Source organism: Hippocampus bargibanti, linkage group LG10, assembly GCF_051943395.1.
Source record: "Hippocampus bargibanti isolate YZ-2025 linkage group LG10, ASM5194339v1, whole genome shotgun sequence".
Classification (NCBI taxonomy): domain Eukaryota; kingdom Metazoa; phylum Chordata; class Actinopteri; order Syngnathiformes; family Syngnathidae; genus Hippocampus; species Hippocampus bargibanti.
Window position 1 is genome coordinate 19,324,942 of NC_142743.1, and position 25,465 is coordinate 19,350,406.

General features: G+C 42.7%; 1 protein-coding gene across 1 annotated transcript in view; it reads left to right on the forward strand.

Moving 5' to 3' along the window:
* Nucleotides 1-9,942: 9,942 nt before the first annotated feature.
* The window catches only part of pcdh7a (protocadherin 7a), a 44,685-nt gene continuing 29,162 nt past the window's right edge, over nt 9,943-25,465 (forward strand). Inside the window, exons 1-4 of the mRNA XM_089006724.1 lie at nt 9,943-10,302; nt 10,607-12,301; nt 13,184-14,360; nt 20,120-20,893. Coding sequence (XP_088862850.1) covers nt 10,878-12,301; nt 13,184-14,360; nt 20,120-20,893 — 3,375 coding nt within the window. The 5' untranslated portion in view covers nt 9,943-10,302; nt 10,607-10,877. The remainder of the gene's footprint in view (nt 10,303-10,606; nt 12,302-13,183; nt 14,361-20,119; nt 20,894-25,465) is intronic.

The window sequence follows — 25,465 nt, forward strand, 5'->3', positions numbered from 1 at the left end:
ACACTTTCATTGCAGTTCTTAATCTGCTCAACTGACTTTTCTTTATCGCTGAGGATCATCTCGCCGCCTTTAATTTCCTGAACTCTATGGTTGGGGCTTTGTGTCATTGTCTTACGGTCAATATACAACTTCCAATGCCATTTTGTGCAGTGCTTTACTCTTATGGTGAATTTAAAGGACAACCGACGCCTCTGGGCAAATTGTGTCCATAATTTGTCAAATCACTTCAAATGACTTCTACTGAGCGTATTTTACAAAGATTCCACGGCATATAGCTATATTTTACATTTTAAGACTCGCGCTGAATATTCAGGAATTCTTGTTTTCGAATTAATGACGATCCCCTACGTGACGTCACATTTAGAACGCCCCTGACCGAGAAAGCGACACACAATGCATTTTGCGGTACTTTGTTTGGTCTGAAAACTTCGTGTTGATCCGTGTCGATGGCGAAATTAGAAGGAAAACACATTAATAACACAATGGTGAATCGTTGTGTGTTGCACCAAGACTACAATTTGATATTCGCTGACACAAATTCCCAGCAGACAAATTAGCCTATTTGCAACTGAACTTTGGCGCCATCTTGTGCATTTTCTGGGACGCTACATTGCTGTCATTGACGGCTCGAATTGATATGGGAGTACTCCTTTAATCGATTGCAAACATTTATGCTTTCCTCTTCAGAACTGTTTGAATCATATTCATAACTGGATGAGTAACAAGAAAGCATCTTCTCCAAATCTGAACTCCATGAGCCCATTGTTTTGTTTCTTGAGCAAGGCAAGACGACTGGGCTTGACGTCACAAACTGGGGGTGGGACTTTCAGAATCTCCCCAGTTTCGAGCTGATTTCGTGCAGATTTTAGACACTTTAAGTCATTTCTATTGGTGTTTTGCATTTGACTAAAAATAGCCTGTGTGTTTTTGGGTACTTTAGATGCTATAAAACGTTTTTCTGATGTCAGTTAGGAAACAAAAAAATTGGTGTCGGTTGTCCTTTAAGAGAAGAAGAAAAATAGTTTTTATTCACTTATGAGTCGAGGAAAGGTCATCTGTACTTCTTTGAATGTTGTCAGACATTTCGCTCCTCATCCGAAGAGTTTTGTCAGCGAACTAAGAAGTACAAATGACAGCTGAAGTAACCTTTTTCATCGATGGACCACTTCTGTACAATTGAGAGCATACACAGATGAACTATTATGACTCTATTTGCTATTATAATACCCTGCCGCACACCCTTGGTACCACCAAATTGCAACTGAATCCAATGACCCCATCCAATAAGCATGGTACTTAAAGGGCCAAGAAGAGAAGAAAATACATTAAAAACACTTTATTATAGATGTCATTAAGTGTTGCAATGTTCCCTCCTTGCATGTGCCAATAGACCTGGTAATCCCTGTATAACTTTTCATAATGAATATGTGCATATTTTCTAGATCACACCATGACATAATGCCACAAATAACCAACTTACAGCTCTGCATTTGAAAAAAATGCAACAACATTGAAATATTCATCACGTAGACTTGCGCAGCTCCCATTATCTTCCATAAGGCCGTCGCAGATAAGATTGGCCATCAATCAAACAAAATCACACCTTTCATTCAACATGCTTGACAGAAATAAACGATGCGGACAAACAAGGCGGGATATCTGGCCATTACAGAGCTGGTGAGGTTAGATCCCCACAAGCAACTTCCATTGTTCTGTGGTGACTTCTGTCACTGACAATTTGAGCGCATTCAGTCAGAACGTTTGTGAATTAAAAAGTTACTGATGCCCTGTTGCAGGTCATCTCGGAGTAAAAGGGAAGTCACACCAAATTCATCCAAATATATATTTTGTGGGGTACATTGGGAATGGAAACGAGACGGGCCTGCCTGACATTGGTCCCTCAAAGTTCCTCAATAGCGGATGATGGCTTGTAAAAATAAGATGACAGTTTTCAATGGTGAAGAATGCATCACAGTGATAGATGCCACAGATATGACTCTTTCATTGGGCCAAGCAAAGTCACATTAGCAAAGACTGCAAGTGGACCGAATCTTGTGTCAAATGGATGCATACAAAGCCCCTAAAGTTCTTGTTTAAAAGCAGAAGTTCAATATTTACATGAACAGATAATATTAATGAATATTTTAATTGAAGCCCACAGAAGTCAATGAATTCAGCACATTCTGTATTCAGCTGTGGTTTTTAGTTGGATTTTTTTCTGGAGCAAATGTACGATCGGGGTTTGTTGTGTCTTCACAGAATGATTGAATGTTTTGCTTCATTTAGTATTCAACACCTCACTGAGTATTGAACGTTCTGCATGCAAACTGGCAGGGAAAACCTGCTTCAAGTAAATAAAGAAGAAGTGTCAAGTCAAAAATCAGCTCTGGGCCTGCCTTTTATTTGCCAAAAATCTGTTCTCTCTTTCCAACAACCTTTGTTCAGTGAACGCCATTTCCCAAGGATTGGGCTTGAATTTTGTCAGTGCCAGCTTGTTAGGGGGAAAAAGAAAAGGAATGACCGCATGATCTTAATTAGAATTGACTGGGCTACTTTTTGCGATTGTCAGCATTTCCAAAGTTGATGGCATCATGTCAGAAAAGCTAGGTCAACACGGGAATGGAGAGCCTTTACTGCCAACTTGAGAAACAAGTGTGACAAACTAAAAAAAAAAAAAACCCAATCATGATCAGATTGATTGATTGATTACCACATACATTTTCTAATCCACTTATCCTCAAAAGTCATGGGTATGTGAGAGCGCATCCCAACTGTCTTTGGGGGAAGTAAGCTGGGTACATCCTGAACTGGCTGCCAACCGCAGGACAATCATAGACAAACAACCATCCACACTCATACTCACACCTTCAGATAATTTTAAGTCTTCAATCAGAAGTGAGAGAAGAGTGTGCATCCTCTTATCTCACTTCTGATTCTGACAGAGTTTGATGGAGGACATTGATTCTCTGTAGCAACCGCTGAACGTAAAAGCCAAAAGGGAAAGAAGAAGAAGAAGAAGAATCTGCCTACCTTGCATGTTTTTGGAATGTAGAAGGAAACCGGATTACCTGGAGAAAGCTCACGCAGGCACGATGAGAACAAGTAATATCCACATAGGAAGGCTGGAAATCGAGCCATGCACACCTCTGCACTGTGAGGCAAATATGTTAATCAGTTATACAATGTGCCACTCTATAAATATAAATGTGTATTTATTTATATTAATTTGACTTTGAAACGTTTGGTCTAGAAAACAACACATGAGTATGAAGAGCAAACAAAGTTACAATTTTCACAAGAGACGAGGTGCATTGCAGTCCTTAAATACATGACAAGGCCTGATTGGAAGCAAGGATCAGGTGTGGCCGCTGGAGAGAAACGCCCCTTCACTCCAACTTGACCTGAAACCAAACAAACACACACAGAATGTGACAGCATCGAATCGAAACAAATCATGCTGTTGCAATTAAAAATAAATGAGGATATAAAGGATGTGCATCTCACCACAAAAGACAATCCAATCCAATTCTTTGAGTTGCCAGCCTGCTCATTTGTGATTACTTTGCTTGTACTCACGAGGTTGCTTAGTTTGCGATTTCTTGTTTGCTCATCCGCTGTCATTTGCTCGGTTTTAGCTTGACTTTGGCCAATTCTTTCTGCCGCTGAGTCCTGTGCCTCGGGCAAAAATGTCATTAATTTTGCAATAGACTCTATTCCTCACTTTTTGCCTGCAGATGGGTTTACACATTTTTCCATTCTTTGTCACACTGTTTGCACGACTACACGATTCATGTATTTTTTTCATTAGCGTGCGTCACCTGTTTGCAGGTTTATTAATCCCCAATGTGGAAAGTCTTAGTTGGGCACCCTCTTTTTTGTTATGAGACAAAATGTGTCTGTCATTAAAAAAATAGAATGTGCTGCCTTCATGTATGAAAAGATCTTTATTTTCTCAACATGTGCTTGCCCCTTTCCACATTCAGAGCTTTGCTTCCGCAAGTTGAAACTGCTTTTTTCGTTGAACCACCTAACTCTGCTCAGGTCGTTATGTTAATGAAAGCAGTACTTGACATATTTTCTTTTGCAGAATGTGAGGTGTTTGGTCTCTCCTTTTCATTTGCGGGAATTAAAAAAATAACGATTGTCGTCACTGGTATCTTTCATAGGGTAAAATAGACATATGAAGAGGAGAACAAATAAAACCAATGTAATTATCCTTTCGACAGTCACTAAGCGAAAGTCAAGGAGGATTTGTGAGGCGCGAGCAAAATACAGTAAAGTCTCGTTATATCGATATTCAAGGGAGTCCGAAAAAATATCTATATAACCGGGACTATCGATATATCCGACCCTGTTTGCATGTAATTTTCTCCGTGCGTGCATAGAAATAATATCGATATAACCGGGACTATCGATATATCCGATATCGATATAACGAGACTTTACTGTATCACATATGATAAATTTTGGAACACCAATGGGAAGGGTAGAGCTGATTATCTATTGAGGCCACAGAGCTTAAAAAATTAGCCACTGAAATCCGAATGCACTTATCTTTGTATGGGCAAAATTTAAAAAAAATATTATTTCACAACTCTTAAATTGGAACCCGTTGTACATTATGGAGCATCCTGGGAAATCCAGTAAAAATGTTTCAATACTTTTGACAAATATTTTTTTTTCCACAGATTTGCCACAAAAAAAGAAAATACAAATTTGACACATCTTATGATGAAGAATAAATGAGAGTAGTGCAAATCATTTTTCAGTAATCAGCGTGAGAAAAATGGGCAATTGTTAATTAAGGTAATGGCATAAAATGATCAGTTGATTTAATGTCATCCATTCAATATGCCTTTTATTCTCGGGTTTTGCTTTCAAGGAGTCGACATTTAAACAACACCTTGAATCAGAGCAGCTAAGGCAGTTAATGACTGCGCTACCAGTTTGTTAAAGCCTCACCCCACAACACGTCTATTTGTAGCGTAAAGTGCCGTCAGTATAATGTAAACCCTCAGCCGACAAAGTGCTATTTGTCATTACAGAAATGCATCGGAGCAGACATTCCACACGGTTCTTTTGCATTTATGTACACGCTTTTCAAAGGGGGATTAGTGTTTGACCACTTACATCACATCTGAAGGATACCTAAAGAGCCTAAAGGTGCAAAAAAAAAGACAGGGGGATAACAACGTGAGCAGATGTGCCACAGTGAGCCAGAGGCAGCACATCTCCCACCTGACGTGAGGATTGCATTTAGGGCTAAGCAAGGGATTTGGGATCTTTCCACTCAGTATTGTGTTTCAACAATGGTCCCCGCTGTTACATGGCTTTGTTTGTGGACCAGCCTGGGTGTTTTTTTGTATGGCTAGACTGTGAGAGACAATATACGGTATCAAAACACAAACATGACCCATGTGGCACGCTTGCACATATCCTTATGGGAAATCTGACCTTTCAACATAGCCACCATATTTATGCACGAGGAAAGTTCCCCACCAGATGACAATGTTTTTTTTTTATGAAAAACTTTCGAACTTCGCGTCTAAGAGGCTTGGTCAGCGAACTACCGCCACCTCTGGACAGTAGGAATATATAGCCAGAGCTACCAGCAAAATTTAGTTAGCTGACGAAGCCTCTTGGATGAGAAGCGAAACGTCCGACACCTTCAAATAAGTACAGATGACAGCTGAAGAAACCGTTTCATCAATGGACGACTCCTGTAGGACTGGGAGCTTACACAGACATATGACAATGTTTTGTTCCATTTTTCCAAATACAGTGATACCTCACCTTACGAACTTAATTGGTTCCCAGAAAGTGACTGTAAGGCGAAAAGTGTGTCTTCCAAACATTAATTTCCCATAGGAAACCATTAAAATTTAGAATAATCTGTTTCCAGGTCCCCATAAAGCCAAATTTTCTACTAAATAAGCCTTAAAACTACAAAAAAATACCTTATTTTATGTATAATCAATGTGCTATTGTATTGTAAATAAAAAAATACACTGTACTATATAATAAAGTTGTTTTATTTACCTTTGTGATGGTCGTTGATTTAGTTGCCACTTGATGGTATTCTAGTGAAGTTGCTGTGCTTTCTTGGTGATGATACCCTCACACACTGTCCCATGCTAGCTGCTTTTCGTTAATCAAAATCCCATAAAATTTTTTACCTCTTCTATTGCCTGAGACCGTTGCTTAGACAACACAGAAACACCCTTCGCCACACGTAGAAATGGTCGCCCTAGCATTCTGGTACTGGGACGCTAAGTCACACAAACGCACACCTTGTTTGAGTTCGTAAGCCGAGGTATCACTGTACATATTTTATTGTTTAATTTTGAAGGACTTTGTCAGAGAAGTATTCATGCTGAGTGCCTTCTCACAACCTTGTGTTTATTATTGGACTTATAAATGTTCCATGGACTGCAAATTATGTCAAAGTGCCTTAAAATTTCTGTTACGAGGTCAAACAAATTGAGCGCAAACATACGACAGGATAGCAAGCAAAATCCAATCTGTGATACTTAACTTGAATATCAGCTGCTGTTGCTAAATGCTATTAAATACATCACTCTCTTCATTTCCCCTACACTTATCCTTGCTGACCATGTGCTGGAACTACAATCCTCTTTTGTTGCGGTCCAAACACTAGATTAGGTCTTCAGCGGGGAAGGGAAATCAACATGGGTTAAGGCCCCCCCCCCCCCCCCACACACACACAAAGGCACTTTACATTCAATATGGAAATTGAAACAGAGGTTCATTTGTTGATGAAAGAGGATTCATACTCAGTTTTGTCTTAATGGTTTCGGCATGACAATATCACATATAACAAATCAGTGTCCACTGTAATAAAAATGACCTGAAGTGACCTGATGAAAGAGAACTGAAAATATTCTCATACTGTACTGTCATTGCTCTGGCTATTATTCACATTCTTGTTATTAACACAAACACAAAAGATGGCAAAACAAAAAGGTGTGTAGGTCAAGCAACAGGGGGCGTAAGTGAGCCTATCCAGTTTCACCCCAGCACCGTGAGGGTGCCTACGTGTATGAGTGTATGCGTGACCTCGTCGCAGTTTGTCAGGTCGTGTTTACACTCTGCCAGCCATAAACACTTCACTTATCGTGGTCACACAAAACTCCATCCAAGTAAACAACATTTCATTGATGCCAAATGCTCTGATAGCTTTCTGCATGGGATTTCACCTGAAAGGGCCTGACTGACCTGATGGTGGAAATTAGAAATGCAGAGCGGCGGCGTGGAAGCTCCGCCAGCGTTCAATATAACAGCAGCAGCCCGGTACTGCATTGCGTTCCTTACTGAGCAGCTCGCTTCTACGAAAGATGGCCTCTTACTGAGAACATTTACTTTATTCAGACTACACGGCCAGCATTCGATATCTTGCACAGTTCAATGAAATAAAATATAGGAGCTGTTAAACATGTTATCTTTCAAAATCTAATAATGCTCATTCTTCTTGAAATCTGTCAGAGTTGCTCTGAAAAACAAAATTTTCGTTTCAGCCAAAACATCTGTTTTCTATGTTGTCCTGACCGGGTTGCAGAGAGTTGATGCATATCTGCGCTGACTCTGGACAAATGTTAGACTACACCCTGATCTGGACGCTCATCACTCACAGGAAGCAAACAATACATACAACTACAACCACTAGTGACTTCATTCTTGATTCCATCCCATAATTTAGTACTGCGATGTGAACGGATAGGAGCTGTGAAAAGTTGGATTGAATTGGACCCGATTGGATTAGCCTTTATTCATCTCACAGTGGATAAATTTATATTTCACAGCAGCAAAGTTATGAAAGGAAGAGGAAAAGAAAGGAATAAGTAGAAAACAAAATACAGGAGCTGCTGTAAAGGCAGCCACTCTCATGGTGCCATCTTGAAGTCTAAACAACAAAAAATAAATAACGAATAACGTGACAGAACACAAAAGACACAGACAGTTATTCAGTCTCAAGCACTTGAAAGAGGAATAGATCAAAGCGTGCTTTTCAAGTGGATCAGGGACGTCATGGTCGAATGTGCACCTCTGCTACAATGTAAATGTTGAAAGCAAGCACAAAGCTGTAGCATACATTGGCGAAAAGACACTGTCTCATCTCCTCTCCCATGTAAATAGTCTTCAATTCCAAGCTCCGACAGTTCCCCATAGGCATCAGCTCCTCAAGCCATGCATCCATCCAGCCGCGGACTGTCCAACAGCACCTACTTTTCCGCTGAAAAATTATTATGGGTATTTTTGCCTTCAGAATTTGTTTTGTATAATTTTTATTTTCATTTTGCGTGCGCTGATCTCTCTCTCTCTTTCACACCTTATTTATTTATTTATTGTTTGTCTGTGTGTTTGGATTGGATTGGATTGGATTCGATATGCCTTTATTAGTCTCACAGTGGAGAAATTTACATTTCACAGCAGCAAAGTGATGAAAGGAATGAAAGTAGAAAAACGAAATACATGAGCTGCTGGAAAGGCAGCCACTCTCGCGGCGCCGTCTTGAAGTCAAAAGAACAAAAAAAAAACTAAATAACAAATAATATGACAGCATAGAGACACTATGACAAAACAAAGACACAGAGAGACATTCATTCTTCAGGACTTGCTGTACCCTCTTTGTGATGACATGAAACAGTTCTAGATGAAAGAGGAGAGGATCAAAGCGTCTTTCCACCAGTGGATCAGGGACATCATGGTGGAATGTGCATGTCAACTACAAGCTAAATGTTGAAAGCAAACACGCAGCTGTAGCATCCATTGACGAAAAGAGATTGTCTCACATCTCCTGTTCCACATAAATCTGCTTCAATTCCAAGCCGCAACAGTTCCACATACGCATCGGCGCTCTGCGCTGACGCTCCTTTCTTCTTATTGCGGGTTCCTCAAGCCATGCATCCATCCAGCCGCAGACCGTCCAACGGCACTGACCTTTCCGCTAAACAAAGCGGGCCTGTGAAGATGCTGCCCATTACAGGCGCAGGGGTTTGTTTGTGTATTTATGTATTTGTGGATTCATTGTTTCTACATGTATGTATTTAGTCATTTGTTTGTTTATGTATTTATTTTTTTACATTTATTTTACATACCAAAAACCTTGTGCGTTCTACTGAAGGACTTACAAAAGCATTGTGTTACGATGCATTGTCGAGGCTGACGGCCATTCGCCACTGCAGGCTTAAACCCAGTATAAATTACTGCAGCATGCCACTGTTATGGTTTCCCACTAGGATGTGTGCCAATGCACGCCTCTTTGACACAAAGAGTGAATGAAGCCTTTCCACCACTGTTGTGTGCCACCCCCCACATACAACCACCCACCCAGCAAAATAGCTGCACCAGCATAAATATGACACTGGTCTGCAATGGGCTGACAAAGCTGCAGCACTCTCCTTTTATTTCATTTGTATGAGAATAAGGAGGTTACTGATTCGCTGTGGCGACCCCTTGAAGGGAAAAGCCGAAAGGAAAAGAAGAAGATGAGAATAAAGATGTAAAGCCAGCAATTTCCCCATTGCGGGACGAATAAAGGTATTCTGATTCTGATTCTGATGCGTGGACGGGACGAAAGGGGGGGGGGGGTCCGCAGTCGGGACAGCAAGCCATTTAATCTCATTCTATGACTGGACGCAGGACGAGATAGGGGGATGGAGATAGATAAATTGACGGTTGAAGGTTCTGTCCTCTGCAACCCACAAACACACACAACGACCCAACATCGCTTCTCCTGCCCAGTGGATGAGTTGGGGCAGAGAATGTTGCAGGAGAGAGCGAGCGAGAGAGCGAGAGACTGCAGCATCGGGAGTTAGAGCAGCAGTCCTGAGCAATGCAGGTGAGAGAGGGGTGCGGAGGGGTAGTCAGAGAAGGATACAGAGGAGGAGGTGCAAGTTGAGAGAGAGAAAGAGAGAGACACAGAGAGAGAGAGACAGAGAGAGACAGAGGGGGTGAGCGAGAGAGAGAGAGAATGCGGGACTCTTCGAAAAAGACGCATCTTCACTCGGTCCATTTCCGACATCCCGAGCAGAGTGTTGGCGAGGATTTACGCGTAATTGATGCCGCTTTGCCGGGATTTTCCGCTTTAGCTCGTCCAAATAGGCGCTAAATTAACAGCCTCGCTTGGGTACTTTTTTAACCGTTAGCATTAAATAAAGTGGCTACGGGGTGGCTGCGGAGAAGATCGTGTCCCCTTTCAAGTTACGCGTTGGATTCCAATGGCTTGGCACGTTGCTCCGCCACTGCGGGGAAAGAAAGCGAAGGCATCCGCCGGCTCTTAAGGTAAGACAAGTATCTCCAGCCCCCAACCCCTAAACTCCAATCCCCGCTTCTTGAGTGATTTACATTGGACTTGTTATTTGGTCATTCTCTGTGTTGTTCATGTGTAAGTGGGAAGCGCAGCTCGCCTCCTCTTTGTGTGTAGTGGAAGGTGCTGCATTGCAGTTTCGGTAAAGTCAGGCACGGGATAAAAAGCTGATGTCCCATATGTGACTAGAATAATGAAAAGTGATGAATATCACACAGCAGTAACATTCATGTGTGGTGCGTTAGTTAATCAAAGGTTTTTTCTCTTTTTTTTCTGCAGCACGTTGGATTTCAATATAAATATATAACGTGATTTGAAAAGCCCAACAAGGACAAGACTCAGTCGCAATAGAAGTTGAAGAGACAGGAGAATAAAGGAAGTAGCAAGACATCAGCCAAAGAGTGTTGTCAGTCAGAAGGGAGAAACAATAATCCAACACCCACACCGTGGGCTACAATACATCACGAACGAGCTATAAAGAAATCAGAGGCAGGGCTGCCAGTGATTCAAGACACAGTAAGGAGAGAGACAAGCAGAGCAGGACGGAGCCATGCATAGACTTGGTGCAATGCACTCCTCGGTGCAGGCTTTCAGGCTCGTGGGCTTAGTGCTGCTGCACCTGCTGACTCAGCTGCCCGGTGCACGCTCAGCTCTCCGGTACCGGGTAGCGGAGGAGGGCCCCCCTGACGTCAAGATAGGCAACGTGGCTGCAGACCTGGGCCTGACAGCGGGTACAGGCAGTGGCGACGTAACTTTTGCCCTGGAAAGCGGCTCTGAGTTCTTCAAGATCGACAATGTGACCGGTGAGCTGACAACAGGGCAGAGGCGCATCGACAGGGAGAAACTGCCCCAATGCCAGATGATTTTTGACGAAAATGAGTGCTTCTTGGACTTTGAGGTGTCTGTGATTGGCCCCCTGCAAAGCTGGGTGGATTTGTTTGAAGGCCGCGTAGTCATAACGGACATCAACGACAACACTCCTTCCTTCCCATCACCGGTGCTCCAGCTCTCAGTGGAGGAAAACCGTCCAATTGGCACGCTTTACCTGCTTCCCACTGCGACAGATCGTGATTTTGGGCGAAACGGTATCGACCGCTACGAGCTGATCCAAGAAGGTGCGACTGGGTCGAGTTCAGCAAGACGTACAACGGGAGCGAATCCCATCGGTAGAGTGGATGGGCTAGCTGATAGAAGGGGGAGGAGTGGAGATAATGTGGGAGGATCCAGGAGCACTGTGTTTGAACTCCAAGTGGCAGATATCCCTGATGGTGAAAAACAACCCCAACTCATTGTCAAGGGTACATTGGACCGCGAGCAAAAAGACTCATATGAACTGATCCTCCGTGTTCGAGATGGAGGGAACCCTCCACGATCATCTCAGGCTCTCCTTCGGGTTTCTATCACAGATGTAAACGACAATAGCCCAATGTTTGAAAGGCCCACTTATGAGGCGGAAATGGCAGAAAATGCACCTCCTGGAACACCAGTACTCCAGGTGAGGGCTTCAGACCGTGACATCGGTGTGAACGGGCAGGTGGAATACGTCTTTGGAGCGGCCACAGAATCGGTCAGGCGCCTGCTACGACTGGATGAGGCGACGGGTTGGTTGAGCGTTCTTCACAGGATAGACAGGGAAGAGGTGGCCCAGCTAAGGTTCACAGTCACAGCTCGGGACAGGGGTCAGCCACCACGCAGTGATCGAACCACGGTCATTTTGGCAGTCCGTGATGAAAATGACAACGTCCCAGTCGTAGAGATTCGAAAGATCGGAAGAATACCTGTTCGAGATGGAGCATCTCTGGTACCTGAGAACGTTCTGGTAGACACACCAGTCGCTCTGGTTCAAGTTTCGGACCGAGACCAAGGAGAAAATGGAGCTGTGACCTGTACAGTTGTGGGAGATGTCCCATTCACATTGAAGCCTGCTGGTGAAACAGCACTCCCACCCTTACCTGCAGATGAAGCCTTTGACAGGTGAGTCAGGAAAAAGTAAATTGTTGATCAACAGGGAGCTTAATTGTTGCCTATGGATTGACTTAAAATATTCTTACAAGGCGTTACAAAAACCCATTAGGTGAAATAATAATAAAGCATTCTAAGTCATGAGGATGAAAATTATACACCACAACGGAGGGGAAAAAAACTATAAAAAAACTATAAAAAAACAATTCTGTACAAGTGTTCTTGTTCCAAAAAGTATCTGAGCAAATTCTACGTTTCACAGTAAGTCCACAAAAACAAAGTCTTTCATCATGCGCTTTTCTTTTATTTCAGCTAAATTAAAGTCGCTATTCACGCAAATCGCAGAGAGGATAAAACGTCACGCTATCTGTAAATCTGCTTCCTAAATATTCAATGAAGTCAAGGGTTTTCTGACTCATTTAGTAGTGTTATTGCAACAGTATACTATTCCAAATGTCAGCGCTTTTAAGACTGCTGTAAAACTATTTTCTCAAGACATTGACGAGTGATGAAAAAACACAAAGCAAACACAAAGAAACATGAGCAAACCAAACTATAGCGAGCATGATACTTGCATAGTGTTACGGTTATTAAACTGAGTTTTATTGTTTTTGACAAGAAACATGTGTGATAAGTCAGGGAAATAAGCTCAATATTTTTTTCTTCTACGCATTTACTCCTCAAGGTTGCCTGATTGACTACAGTTACAAAATAACGTGGATGTAAACAATTAACATACTGTACGATGGAACATGCATTGTTTTAAAGATCTTGAAGAGAACTTAAAAAGTACCTGGATACATGTACCAGAAAATACATACATATAAACAAATATGTATTGTATTGTATTGTATTCCAATGTGTAAATGTATACTTGACTTTTTTTATTCACAGGAACAAGAAAAAATTCTTTCTGCATACCTCAGCCTTGCTGGACTACGAGGTCACAAAAGAGTACAGCGTCACTATTGTCGCAGTAGATTCTGGAAGCCCCAGTCTTTCCAGCAACAGTTCACTGATGGTGCGAGTGGTCGATTACAATGACCATCCCCCGGTCTTTGCTCAAAGTGTAGTGGAGGTCCACTTTGGAGAAAACAATTCTCCCAACGAGAGGGTCGTCACTGTGGTTGCCACAGATGCAGACAGTGGCAAGAATGCGGAGATTGCTTATTCACTGGATCCAGTTTCAAATGGGCCCTTTTATATAGATCCAGAAAATGGCGATATTCGTGCCACTGGCATGCTTGACCGAGAGCAGCGAGAGAGGTATGACCTCAAAGTCGTTGCCAAGGACAAGGGCACACCTCATTTGCAAGGTTCAGCCACTGTTGTTATTCAGGTGACCGACCGCAACGACAATGCACCAAAGTTTGTCCAGGAAGTTTTTACATTCTATGTCAAAGAAAACCTGCTTGCCAACAGCCCAGTGGGCATGGTGACTGTGACGGATGCTGATGAAGGTGACAATGCAGAACTCACCCTCTTTGTAGACATGGATGGTCTGGATGAGAAGAAGTCAGGAGATAAAAGTGCAGGAGACAATGGGGAAAAGGAGCAAGAAGAAGTTTTCTCCATTGAGAACAACACAGGCACCATCTTCTCCACTTTGTCGTTTGACCGTGAAAAGCTCTCCACCTACACATTCCGCGTGCGTGCTGTGGATGGAGGAGACCCGCGCAAAACTGCCACAGCCACAGTATCGCTTTTTGTGACCGACGAGAACGACAACCCTCCCTCTATCACATCTCCAGCCAATGATTCCTATACGTTGCTCCCACCTGCAAGTAGTGCCCGCACGATCGTCAGGACTGTCACCGCCATCGACTTGGACACTGGCCCAAATGCGGATCTTCACTATGCATTGATTGGAGGGAATCCTTTCAGATTGTTTGAGATCGGCCATTCCAATGGTGTGATCACATTGGCAGAGCCACTGGAGCGGCGCCACAAAGGTCTACATCGCCTGGTGGTCAGGGTCAACGACAGCGGGATCCCCTCGCTCTGCGCCACCGCTCTGGTGCATGTCTTCATCAACGAGAGCTTGGTCAACGCATCCCTGGTGGACGCACAGGTAATATCTTCATGGGATTATTGCACCTACAGTATACCTTCACGTGGAAGTTGTTCGAGTTGGCAGAACTTGAATGAAAAGAATCCTAATTGGAAGAGGCAATGAGCGGTCCCTTTTTGGTTTGCGTAGATTGTTCCATGGAGGTGGTAATGATAGCCAGAGCTTATTCCGTCCTGTTATCCATTCCAATAATGGCAACACTGATATCACATTACAAAAGAGGCGACTACTAATTAAAACTGATTGTAGCTGTTTAAACTAAAGTGGTAAGGCGATTATTTTCTTGCTCGAATTAAATAAATGGATTCTCCACTCTGGGTTTGCAGTTCTTTGACCATTTTTAGGACTTTAATTGTGTCTACATTCGTCCCAGATAAAGAATCACATTTATCTTTTGAGGACTATTGGCAGTGCTGATTTTTTTGGTGTTGTTAGAATCAGGCAGGAGTGTGTTCTTAGTCCAGTATGACTTCTTATAATGACTGCGTTGTTAAAATAACAGTTATTACTGAAGTGGTTTTTCGTTTACGGTACATTGAACGCAGAGTTGAGGGAAATAGGTATGCTTGTGTGTCTGTGTGTTTGTGTGTGTGTGTGAGAGAGGGAGAGAGAGGGAGAGAGAGAGAGAGAGAGAGAGAGAGAGAGAGAGAGAGAGAGAGAGAGAGAGAGAGAGAGAGAGAGAGAGCAAAAGAGAAGATGACATAGCGAAAGCATTAGCAGTGATATTGTGTTAGAGGCAGACAGAGAGAGACTGACTGGCCCAGTTTCGGCCTCCCAGAGTCTGTTGAAGTATGTTCATTTGAATGGAAGCTGCACTTAAGCAGGGTAGTTTTGCTATAGTAGGCCCTGAATATTGATGAGGTTTAGGCGTTTCTGTTGTATCATGCCGCACACGCTGGGCTTTAGTATTCCGACATGAAAACAAAGTACCTGAGAGCAAGGTTCAATGCTAAATAAGTCATTTTACAAGGGGAATGATTCGAATATCAAGAAATAAACCCTCTGCACTTATCGAAACGTGTGTTCTTGTGGAAGTAAAAAGTTTACTGGAAGAAGAACAAGCTTGTAGAACAAATTGTCGAGACATAACAGCATTACTGTTACACTAGAAACAACCACAGCAGTCCAAATTAACGTTGTGTACAGCTGGTACAAACCACGTTTTTTTTCCTCTCTGTTCCTCATTATATTAACAAAATTCCCATCCCATTACGCTTGAAAAATGGCTCAGTTAATCTACAAATGGTGAAAGGTAATAACCACAAAAAAATCACTCTCTGGTGTGCATCAAGTAAATTGAATTGACTAGTAATTAAATTGGCTCAGGGGCTGCATGGTAACGTTGAATGTTCCAAAAAGTGTTTTGTTTTATCCCACCAGGTGATCTTTTTGTTTTTTTTTTCTTCCAAAGCAAAGGTCTCCAACTGTCAGGTCTGTACATTTCCAGTTAGGTGAACAGAGCACAAGTAAAATGACTTGGAGGCATTTGAAAGGAAAAGGACAGTCCCTGAGATAGCATTGGATTTTTGACTTAATTCTACATAGAAATGTAACAATCATTTTGTTTTGTTTTTGAGATATGTTCATAGGATTGGTGAAACTGGAATTTTAGGGGAACAACCGTGTGAAAAAAAATAACGGCGTAGTCGAAGTCTTTGTATTTGGACACAAGCCAGTCCACCTCACTAAATTGAAATTTCACTCAAGAATAGATCAACAAGGTCAAATAGAACAACAAAACACCCATGTGGGCCAATACAGCCCACAATTTGGAAAGTGTTCCAACAGTGGTGCTGACAGGAGGAATAAAAGATGATGGGCCTAAATGACTGGGACCAGTCAGTCCAATAAAACGTTATCATGTGTTATAACTGATGTGAACTTTGTATTTGATTCATATGCATAGTTTAGGATTATTGAAGGGAAAGTCTGTGAATAGACAATATTGCCATCTCATATTGAAGTCAAACAGTGGTGCATAGGTGCCAGTTGTAAATAGACAGGGAAAACATCTGTTAGCGTCATGGCATCTTGACAGGAAATTTGTGTTTTGTTTTTTCTAAATCTGCTATTGCTGGTGTTCGCTAATTGGCAAAAATTCAAAGATGCTGTCGAAACCACTTATTTAAGGGTTTTTGATCATGTTACAACTTTCACATTCTTTAACCGTCAATCTTGCACCATTTTGGAAACGTGAATCGAGATTCAGAGATTATGACGATGATGATGATGATGATGATGATGATGATGATGATGATGATGAAGATGATGCTAACATGAGCAGTAGCATTTCAACATAATTCTGTGTCGTGTTAAAGCATGAATGTGAAGAAAAAAGCCAGTTTCACATTACAGCAGATCAGTAAGAATGCCGATTTTCTATAAATATTTTATGGAATACCAAATGAATGGGACCCTACGGGAGAGCTGAAACAAATTCTTCAAACACAGTCAAATTTAAAATCTCGCTGCACTGACATACAGTCCATGTGGCCAAAGATTTAATTGAGCTAAAACTCAACACGTTGATCTTTCAATGGTGTCATGTGTGAAACAATATTTATTGGCTGTCAAAGTAAAAGTGTACAATTTTTACAGACCTTTCATTTACACTATCCTGAGTAGTGTTGAAAGAAAAAAGTTTGACACGTCTAGCTGCATAGAATAATATTAGTTACCATTGTAGTTTGTAAATGTTAAACTATTCTCTTCTGAGAGCAGGTCGCCTGTCTTCTGTATAGGATGATAATAATTTATGGAATAGACAAACAACAAACACCAATACAGGAGACAAGATTCAAAACCCAAAACGTTTGTAAGGAAGACATGCTAACCACGTTATCACTGTATTGCGGCGCAAAACACACAATTGCAGCACAACACACCAACTAGTCCCCAACAAAAAAATTGATTTTAATTTTATTATTTGTAGAAGCTTTCAAAATATGGGTCTTTGTTTCCATTGGTTTGCCCATACAGTATTGTTGTGGTACAGATAATGTTGTTACAGAAAGAGTAACCAAAAAGTGACATTGCGACCATCCAATCAGCGATCCCCTCTGAGTTTTTGGCACAATAATGTCTGGTCAGCAGACCTGAAGCACCGCGAAGGTCTGTAGGGGTGGATGAGCTCTGAGAAGTAAGGAGGATCGAGGCCATTTAAAGATTTGAAGACAAATAATAAGATCTTGAAAAGAACACTAAAATGTATAGAGAGCCAGTGAAGGGATGCCAGAGTAGGAGTTATAAACATCTGAGTTTAATGATAAATTGTTGGTACTGATGACAAATTGTTATGTGGTCAATGTCAAGGATGAATTTTAACGTATTAATGATATACAATTGGAGGACATATATATATATATATAATATTGCTGTATTTCTTTGTTGTGATAAGGGCATTTTTTTTGTTTCTGTGTATATAGCATATACCCTCATATTTATGCATCAACGCCTTCATGCAAGGCTTCTTTATCGTTCATCATTAAAAGAAGTGGTACTTGACACTAGCCTTGACAGAGGTTTTACACTTTACACATTCCCCACCTGGATAATGAAGTGCTGAATAAATTATAACAGCTGATGCCTACACACCGGAGCTCACTTGCAAGTACGTCCAGCTCCATCTGAGATCTAATTTGGAATCGATAGCAAGGTCAAAAGAGAATATGTCATGGCCCCAGTGTCATCCGCATCTGTAGTGGGAATCAGATCATTCAGAGGACAATGCAAGGTGTAGACTACGTAGACCCTCATGTTAAGCTAATTTGGGATCAAGCTCATGTATCAGAAGATATAATTCCTTTAAGGGTTGAACTTGGATTCTGATTGACAGGTTTGAATGTACTCACATTGTTTAAAATGTCTTGCCAACATGAACAAAATCTTTAAAATCGTTGACGAATATCTGGCGAAAGTCTTTGGGAACATTTAAACCTTTACCGCTCAGTCCCACCCCACTGAGCGGGAGGACTCACTAAAGCATTCTAAGTATTTCTGAGGAGGAGGGCTTTTTTTCTTGAGGGTTATTGCAAACCCTGGGCTACACACTCACCTTCACCCTTGCTATTTCTGTCATTCATTCCCGCAAAGTGTTACTATTAAAGCGGCAGAATGTTTCAGGGATTACTTGAGTATATAATTTCCAGCGTTGACAGGAGAGAAGAAATTGTCATATGAGCTTTGAGACTACACGTCAGGGCTGGATAATGAGGTGTCTAACGAACAGGCAGTTTACACTGCCGAGTCATGTAAGTCCGGACATATACATCAGCACGTATCTCGCTTTTCTCACTTGTCTAAGCAAAATGATTTTCTCAGTATTGCTTTATAATTTCATATTGGTCAGGTAGCTTCAAATAAGTGATTAGACAACGTGAACTGCAAAAGTGTCTTGTCACTGATGGTGAAAAGGTCCATAACCGGTAAAAATGTGTTTCTTGAAGCAATCAGTAGGAGAGTTGGGGATATGTGTGCATTGATATCAGTGTCGACCTTAAGTGGAAGATCACAGTCTTCAGATCATGTTTTAAGTGTAAAATATATTGATTCAAATAGCCTCACATCAACAGCAGGAATGCATCTTAGCCTTACACATCACTATCCTTCCACATTTTCATGGGAAAAAAAGGATAACAAATCTTGCATAAATCCACTCCCACACTTGCCTTCACAATTTCGGCTTTGTGTGCTGAAGAGACCACACTTGTAATGGGGATACAGTCATTTTGTGCCATTTTGGTTTTTGTGTCTGTGCTTTTTTTGTGGATCTGTATTGACTGCTGCTTCTTTCACTGTGCGACCTTGAAGTCTGTACTTGCCTTTTTCTCCTGATATCGACTTTAAAAGGCGTAATCTGGGCTATTTCCTGTACAACCCAGTAGATGCTCACAATCGGATTACGGACGCAATTCAAAATGCTACAACCTCGGCGCACAACAAATTGTATATTTTGTGACACTCCGTGTGTCTGGGAAGAACTGAAAAAGATTCCCATAAAACACATTGATTGGTTTAATTAAGATGAAGATGCTGTTTGATGTTTCGCTGCGTCTCAGACCTATTGCATCATTGCTGATTAAGTATTTTTCTTTGTAACTCATCTGTGATTTGTCTCTTGGCACCACAGTGAAGGAGTGGTTATAGCTGGTGGCTCACAGCTAGAATGTTTTGTGTGGATTTTCTTTTTTTTGTTTTGGCTAAGGCGTTTTCTGTGTCAAGGTTGCATGTTCCTACCTTGTATGAGTGTCTTCCCTCTAAGGTTCACAAAAAATTAGATTAGTTTTGAAAAAACTTTTGTCATACTTGTAGCCATTTGCCCTTTGAGGTTTTATTGTATTACAAATGAAATTTGAAACACAGATTTTGGAAATTGTTGTATGTTGTTCTCTGTCGTTTGCAAGTGGCCTCTAGGTATACACCGGGTTCGTGTTATTTTGGCAATGAGTCCGTTACGACTGGAAGCAACATGCAGAAATCGTAGATTAATCCAATTTGTTTTTGAATTATTCAATTTATTAACAATCTGTAAAATAAGCTCATCAAACTAACTAGATATTATTTTTAATTCCCATGTAAGTGTATTGTACAGTCTGCCTTTTAATGTGGGTTGATCAGTGCAGAATATACCCAAGCTCTCATGCTTTTTCTGTTTCGAGAATCCTGAAACGTCTGACCCGGAATAACTGAAATTGACACATCGGTTTCACCCTTTGTTTTTATTTTCCCCCTGTAACTTTGTGGCTCTTTGCTGTTTTCAGGTCAGCCGAAGCTTGCTGGCTCCATTGTCACTGGACATTGCAGGTGACCCAGACAGTGAACGTGCATTAGGTAAACAGCGCCTCAGCGTCGCCATCGGTGTCCTGGCAGGAGCCGCGGCCGTCATCCTGGTGATCCTCCTCGTCGTCACAGCGAGACAATGTGGAGCTCAAGGCAAGAATGGCTACGAAGCTGGTAAGAAGGAGCCGGAAGAAGATTTCTTCAGTCCATCTGGGGCCCAGCCGCAGGTCGGCCGTGGCGGCGGATCCGACCGAGGCCGCAAACCTCGACGAGACAAACGCAATGGAAGTGGTGGTGGCACAGCAGCCGGAGCTGTCAAGTCGGATAGGTCGCTCTACAGCGGCATTGTCACTGTTAACGGGCTTCGCCGCCACGCCAACGACGACGAAGAGGAGGATATCAGCAGTGCGAGTGACCGCCTGGCAGCACGCTACTGCGCTGTGGATGGTGACCCCGGCAGCCCGAGGATGGGCGGCGGAAGGCGCCACCAATCAAGCCCAGATTTGGCCAGGCACTACAAGTCCAGCTCGCCTCTCCCTGCAGTCAATCTCCAACCGCACTCGCCTCCAGCTGAAGGAAAGAAACATCAGGCAGTCCAGGAACTGCCGCCCTCCAACACCTTCGTGGGCAGCGGTGGCTGTGTGGGAAGCACCGGCTCCAGCAGCAGCAGCAGCGGAAACGGAGACGCCATGTCCCTGGGGTCAGACCAATGCTCAGACTACAGCTGCCAGACCGGGAACAAGTACAACAAACAGGTAGAACACTTTGAGAAGTCACTCGCATGACACTTAAACTAATTTACTTTGACTTTCAAAACCATCCTGGCTGCTGACACTAAGCCACTTCTTTCTGTCTGGCTGTCGTGCTCTTTGTCCACGTCATGCCGCCTGATCGCTGTCCTCTCCTCCCTGGATTCATGTCTTCTTATTTACACATCAGTTGACATATGGTACCGCACACCCCGCAGCTCACATCTAAACACTGTTTTATCTTTGCAAAATAGCTGCCAGTGTGTGTGTGCGCACACACAGACACAAACACACACACATTCCAGCATCCTCAGCCCGTGAGCCATGTGTCTGTGCCCTGCTGTCTAAATGTGTGTGCGCTCAGCATCACGTATTAGCAGGATCTAACACTGGGGACAAGCGAAGCGCCACAGAATGACAGTGTATGTGAATGTGCATTTTTTTCTTGTATGTATACTGTAGTTAACCCCCTAAGGTGTTCAGAGGGTGGACGTCCACAGAGGGAGTAGGCGTATTGTTGCCTCCAATAGGCTAATTGGTCATGTTATATTTCATTCTGTCTTGTCAAGCTCTTGTTTTTCTTGACTTTACATGGAATGTGTATTCCTTGAGGCGCGCATGTGCAAAACTACTAAACCCAGCTTCAGGATGATGCAGTTAAAAGCTGAATTCCTGCTGACGTATAAATACTGCATCAAGCCTAGTCCACCTTCTTCCCACACACATAGGGCTCATCTATCATCTTAGATGCACTGACACAGCATGGTCTCAAAAGTCCAAGGGGGGTGCTGCTCTGACTGATGTTTGAGTGACAGCTCAACCATCTTAAAGGGGCAGCGTCTTGTTGGCGTGACTGACGTCTCCAGATTTATCCTCCCTGTGGTGAAAAAGTGCTGATGTGGTCATTAAAAGAGAACCAGAGGAGCTTCTTAAGCTAATCAATTCATACACAGGATCCACTGATCCTGCTAAACATACACAAACACACACACACACACACAGACACCTGCAGGAGTGCGCACAAAATAACGCACACACACTTATGGGGTTAATCCATTACGGAGTCAATCCTCTTAATCTGCCTTTCCCAGGGTAAGAAAATGCTTACTGGTATAGTTTTAGTCGTGATGCTTACGTACACTCAAAACATGCCAGCACACATTGAACCAAGTGCAGACACACAAACTGACAGCATAATGAATTATTGATTGTACGGAGTAATTAACTCCTCTGCAGCAGCCTAGGGTGCATCATCCACCATCTCGAGTCTACCTCCAGAAGATCTCACACCCAGTCTCTCCCTTGTCCTAACGACTGTGCTTTCTTGTTTGTGTCTGAATTTGTTAACGTAAACAGTTTCCGCATGTTGGTTTCTGTTGACTGGGGCTAGACTTTGTCCTCGGGGATTACTTAATTCAAATTAATTTTATATGTGAATGCAAGTGAGAGGTAGACTCAGGGACGGAAAGGTGGCGGACGTTTGCCAAATGTGGGAAGTAGGACAAAATTGGGAGTAGCAGTAAAGAGGGACTGGATGGGAATTATGGGATGTTAAAAAGCATTGTGATGAAATAAATGAGATGGGAGGTTAACGTTTAAATTTTGCAGCTACTTGACTATGTCTTCATAGAGAGACTGTGATTTCCAAGATGGCGCCGCGAGAGTGGCTGCCTTTGCAGCAGCTCCTGTATTTTGTTTTTCTACTTCATTCTTTCCTTTTCTCTTCCTTTCATAATTTTTGCTGCTGTGAAATGTAAATGGATCCACTGGGAGACGAATAAAGGTACATCCAATCCAAACCATGTCAGTGTATATAGAATTAGAATAATCTTTATTGGCCAAGTATGTAGGACACACAAGGAATTTGTCTCCAGTCGAACATGCTTCACTAGTATCAAAAAAATGACATGGCAATAAGTATGGAGGACACTTATAAAGGCTAATCTAATCAAATCTAATCAAATTCCTTCGTGTAAGTGTTTTTAAAAAAAAGTCAGCAAGACAATTGATCACCCTGGAAAATGGGCTGGATTACATTAGGAAAAAAAACATTCTAAGGTTTCTAACGGTGTATTGAATGTTTATGTAGTCCTAAAACGCAATATTCTGTGGGTCCTGGAAATTGAGTGAAAATGACAAAAACCCTGGCACTGGAGTGGACACATCTTTGCGCAATATGCTTAATTTGATTGTGTCTTCATCTCCAAAGTAGCCAGGCATTTCTGCTTGCTATCTGTGCTAATGAATAAAGGCTTCAAAAGAATAGACACCCAATGATTTTGCATTGTAGTTCCATAACACTGCAACTCTCTAATTACATTGTATGTGGGCAAGATGTCAAGAAGGGCTTTTTTCTTCAAGAAGTTGCCACATGATGTTGGCGAATGGTTTCGATCATTCACTACCACTTAAAAGATAAAACGCTTGGCAGATTATAGTACGTTTTTCATGTTCGTTGCAAAATTTTGCAGTCGATCCCAAAAAGTTGCCATTTATAAGTCGTGTGCAATGGCTTGCGAGCAATCGAGTGGTTGTGAGGAGAGAGAGAGAGAGAGCTAGAGAGAGAAAGAGAGAGAAAGAGAGAGAGAAAGAGAGAGACGGGGTGGATTGAGGGCCTCCGCCCTCAACCCACCCCGCCTAGATTGGGTGGCAGCCAAAGATCGAGAGTGGACTGCTGAGATGTGGGTCGCCAGGATACCCGGTGGCATCAGGACACATTAATGATCGCAGCGGTCACATGTCACTGCAGCCAATATGGGCAAAGTAGCCTCGTTTTACCCTCAAACCACTGGCACCTCACACACACACACACACACACACACACACACACACACACACATGGTGCAACCGTTCTTTCAGGCTAACGTCCACAATCGTTTCTCATCAGTGTTCATTTCATTCATTCATTTGTGGTTCACAACTATTGTTTTTATTCCACTTCATATCACAAAATAAGGTCACTTTGAGGAATGCCTTTAATCCTATCATAGCACTTTTTTTCCCACCGTTTTACCTACACCATGCCTTTCACCTTTGGCGCTTGTTTTGTGCCCCCGCTGTATGTGGCATATGCGTGGGCAGACTACCTTTGTGCCGTCCCTTGGCCCGGCCTGACCTTGAATAGATCCACTCAGCGTTTTTGCCACTTCTTTTACTGTAGTGAGCATTTTCTCCATCATGTGAGAGGGCCAAAAAGTCACTATCGAACCTGGGAGACACACACACACACACACACACACACACACACACACACACACACACACACACACACACACACACACACACACACACACACACACACACACACACACACACACACACACACACACACACACACACACACACACACACACACACACACACACACACACACACACACACACACACATCTAAGGAGCAATCAATATCAAGGCCAAGACCGCAGGTGGGTTGACATTGCAGTTTTTAGTTCCTTAAATGACAAAAAAGAAGGTCATTACTAGGTTCTCCCCACATTAGTCCTCTCTGTGATTGGACTGGCCAAGGACAAACTACGAAGATGAGTTTGCCGCGAATAATCCGGACAGTCTTGTTCATCTAATTGGACTGTATGGACGGATGTGGGTGAAGCGATTAGGTCTAAAGGATTATAAAATTGAAAAGCAGCTTTTCATTTCTGCAAAATCCCCTCCGGATTAAATATGATGAGCGTCTGTCATGGACTGACACCCGGACCCGCACGTCACTTGAGCACATCCGCACAGGCGCCCGCATTAAGGTCGAAGGGGTGAAGGCGCTGTCAGCCACGTAGGCGGGAAGCGCACAAGCCGCTTCAGTCCCTGTCTTCTTTCTAGCGGTTACACAGCCGCCGTAACCGACCCGTAACCTCCTGTCGGGATGATACCAAACCACTGACACATTCATTAAAGTCACAGCGGGTTCAGGACACGCACTCGGCCGTACACTTGGAGACGGGGAGTTCGGTGGAAAGGTGAGGAGTTGAGAGCAAAGCGCGGATCACCCAATGAGCCCGACCGAAAATGGGTCTAGTGACCTGGAGACAAAGGGCAAGAGGCAGGGAGGGTGATTGTGGGCTTGGTGCAGTCAGCGGACATCGGGGTGGGAACATGAGCCACTTGTGTGGGAGAGGATTGGGAGACAAGGTTGAAGGAAGGTTCAAATGGATCCAGATGCCTGTTTTGGTTCAGCGCCTTGTGAATATTGATTTACACTTGACTCATATGGGAACGCAAGGGAATATTTTGGGTCGAAAGATGCCTCTTTAGATCTGTTATTCTAAGAAAAGATTTACTCCAGCACTTTTACATCCCACATTCACGACTGAGGTCAGTTAAGAAATCGTGTGGACTAATTTGATTTATTCTTTTAAAAACAAAAGCTCAACAGTAAAAGAGTAATTTGAAGAAGTTCTACTTTGACCTTACTCCACTTTGACCTTCGGGTTACGTTTTTGATGGCATCAGACATATCCATTGACAGACAAGTATTTGGACAGTTGGTCTTCACACCTACGTGAAGTAAGAATGGAGGAACGGAGTTGGCCCAGCCCATATGAGCTTTGAGAATGTTTGCCCTGTC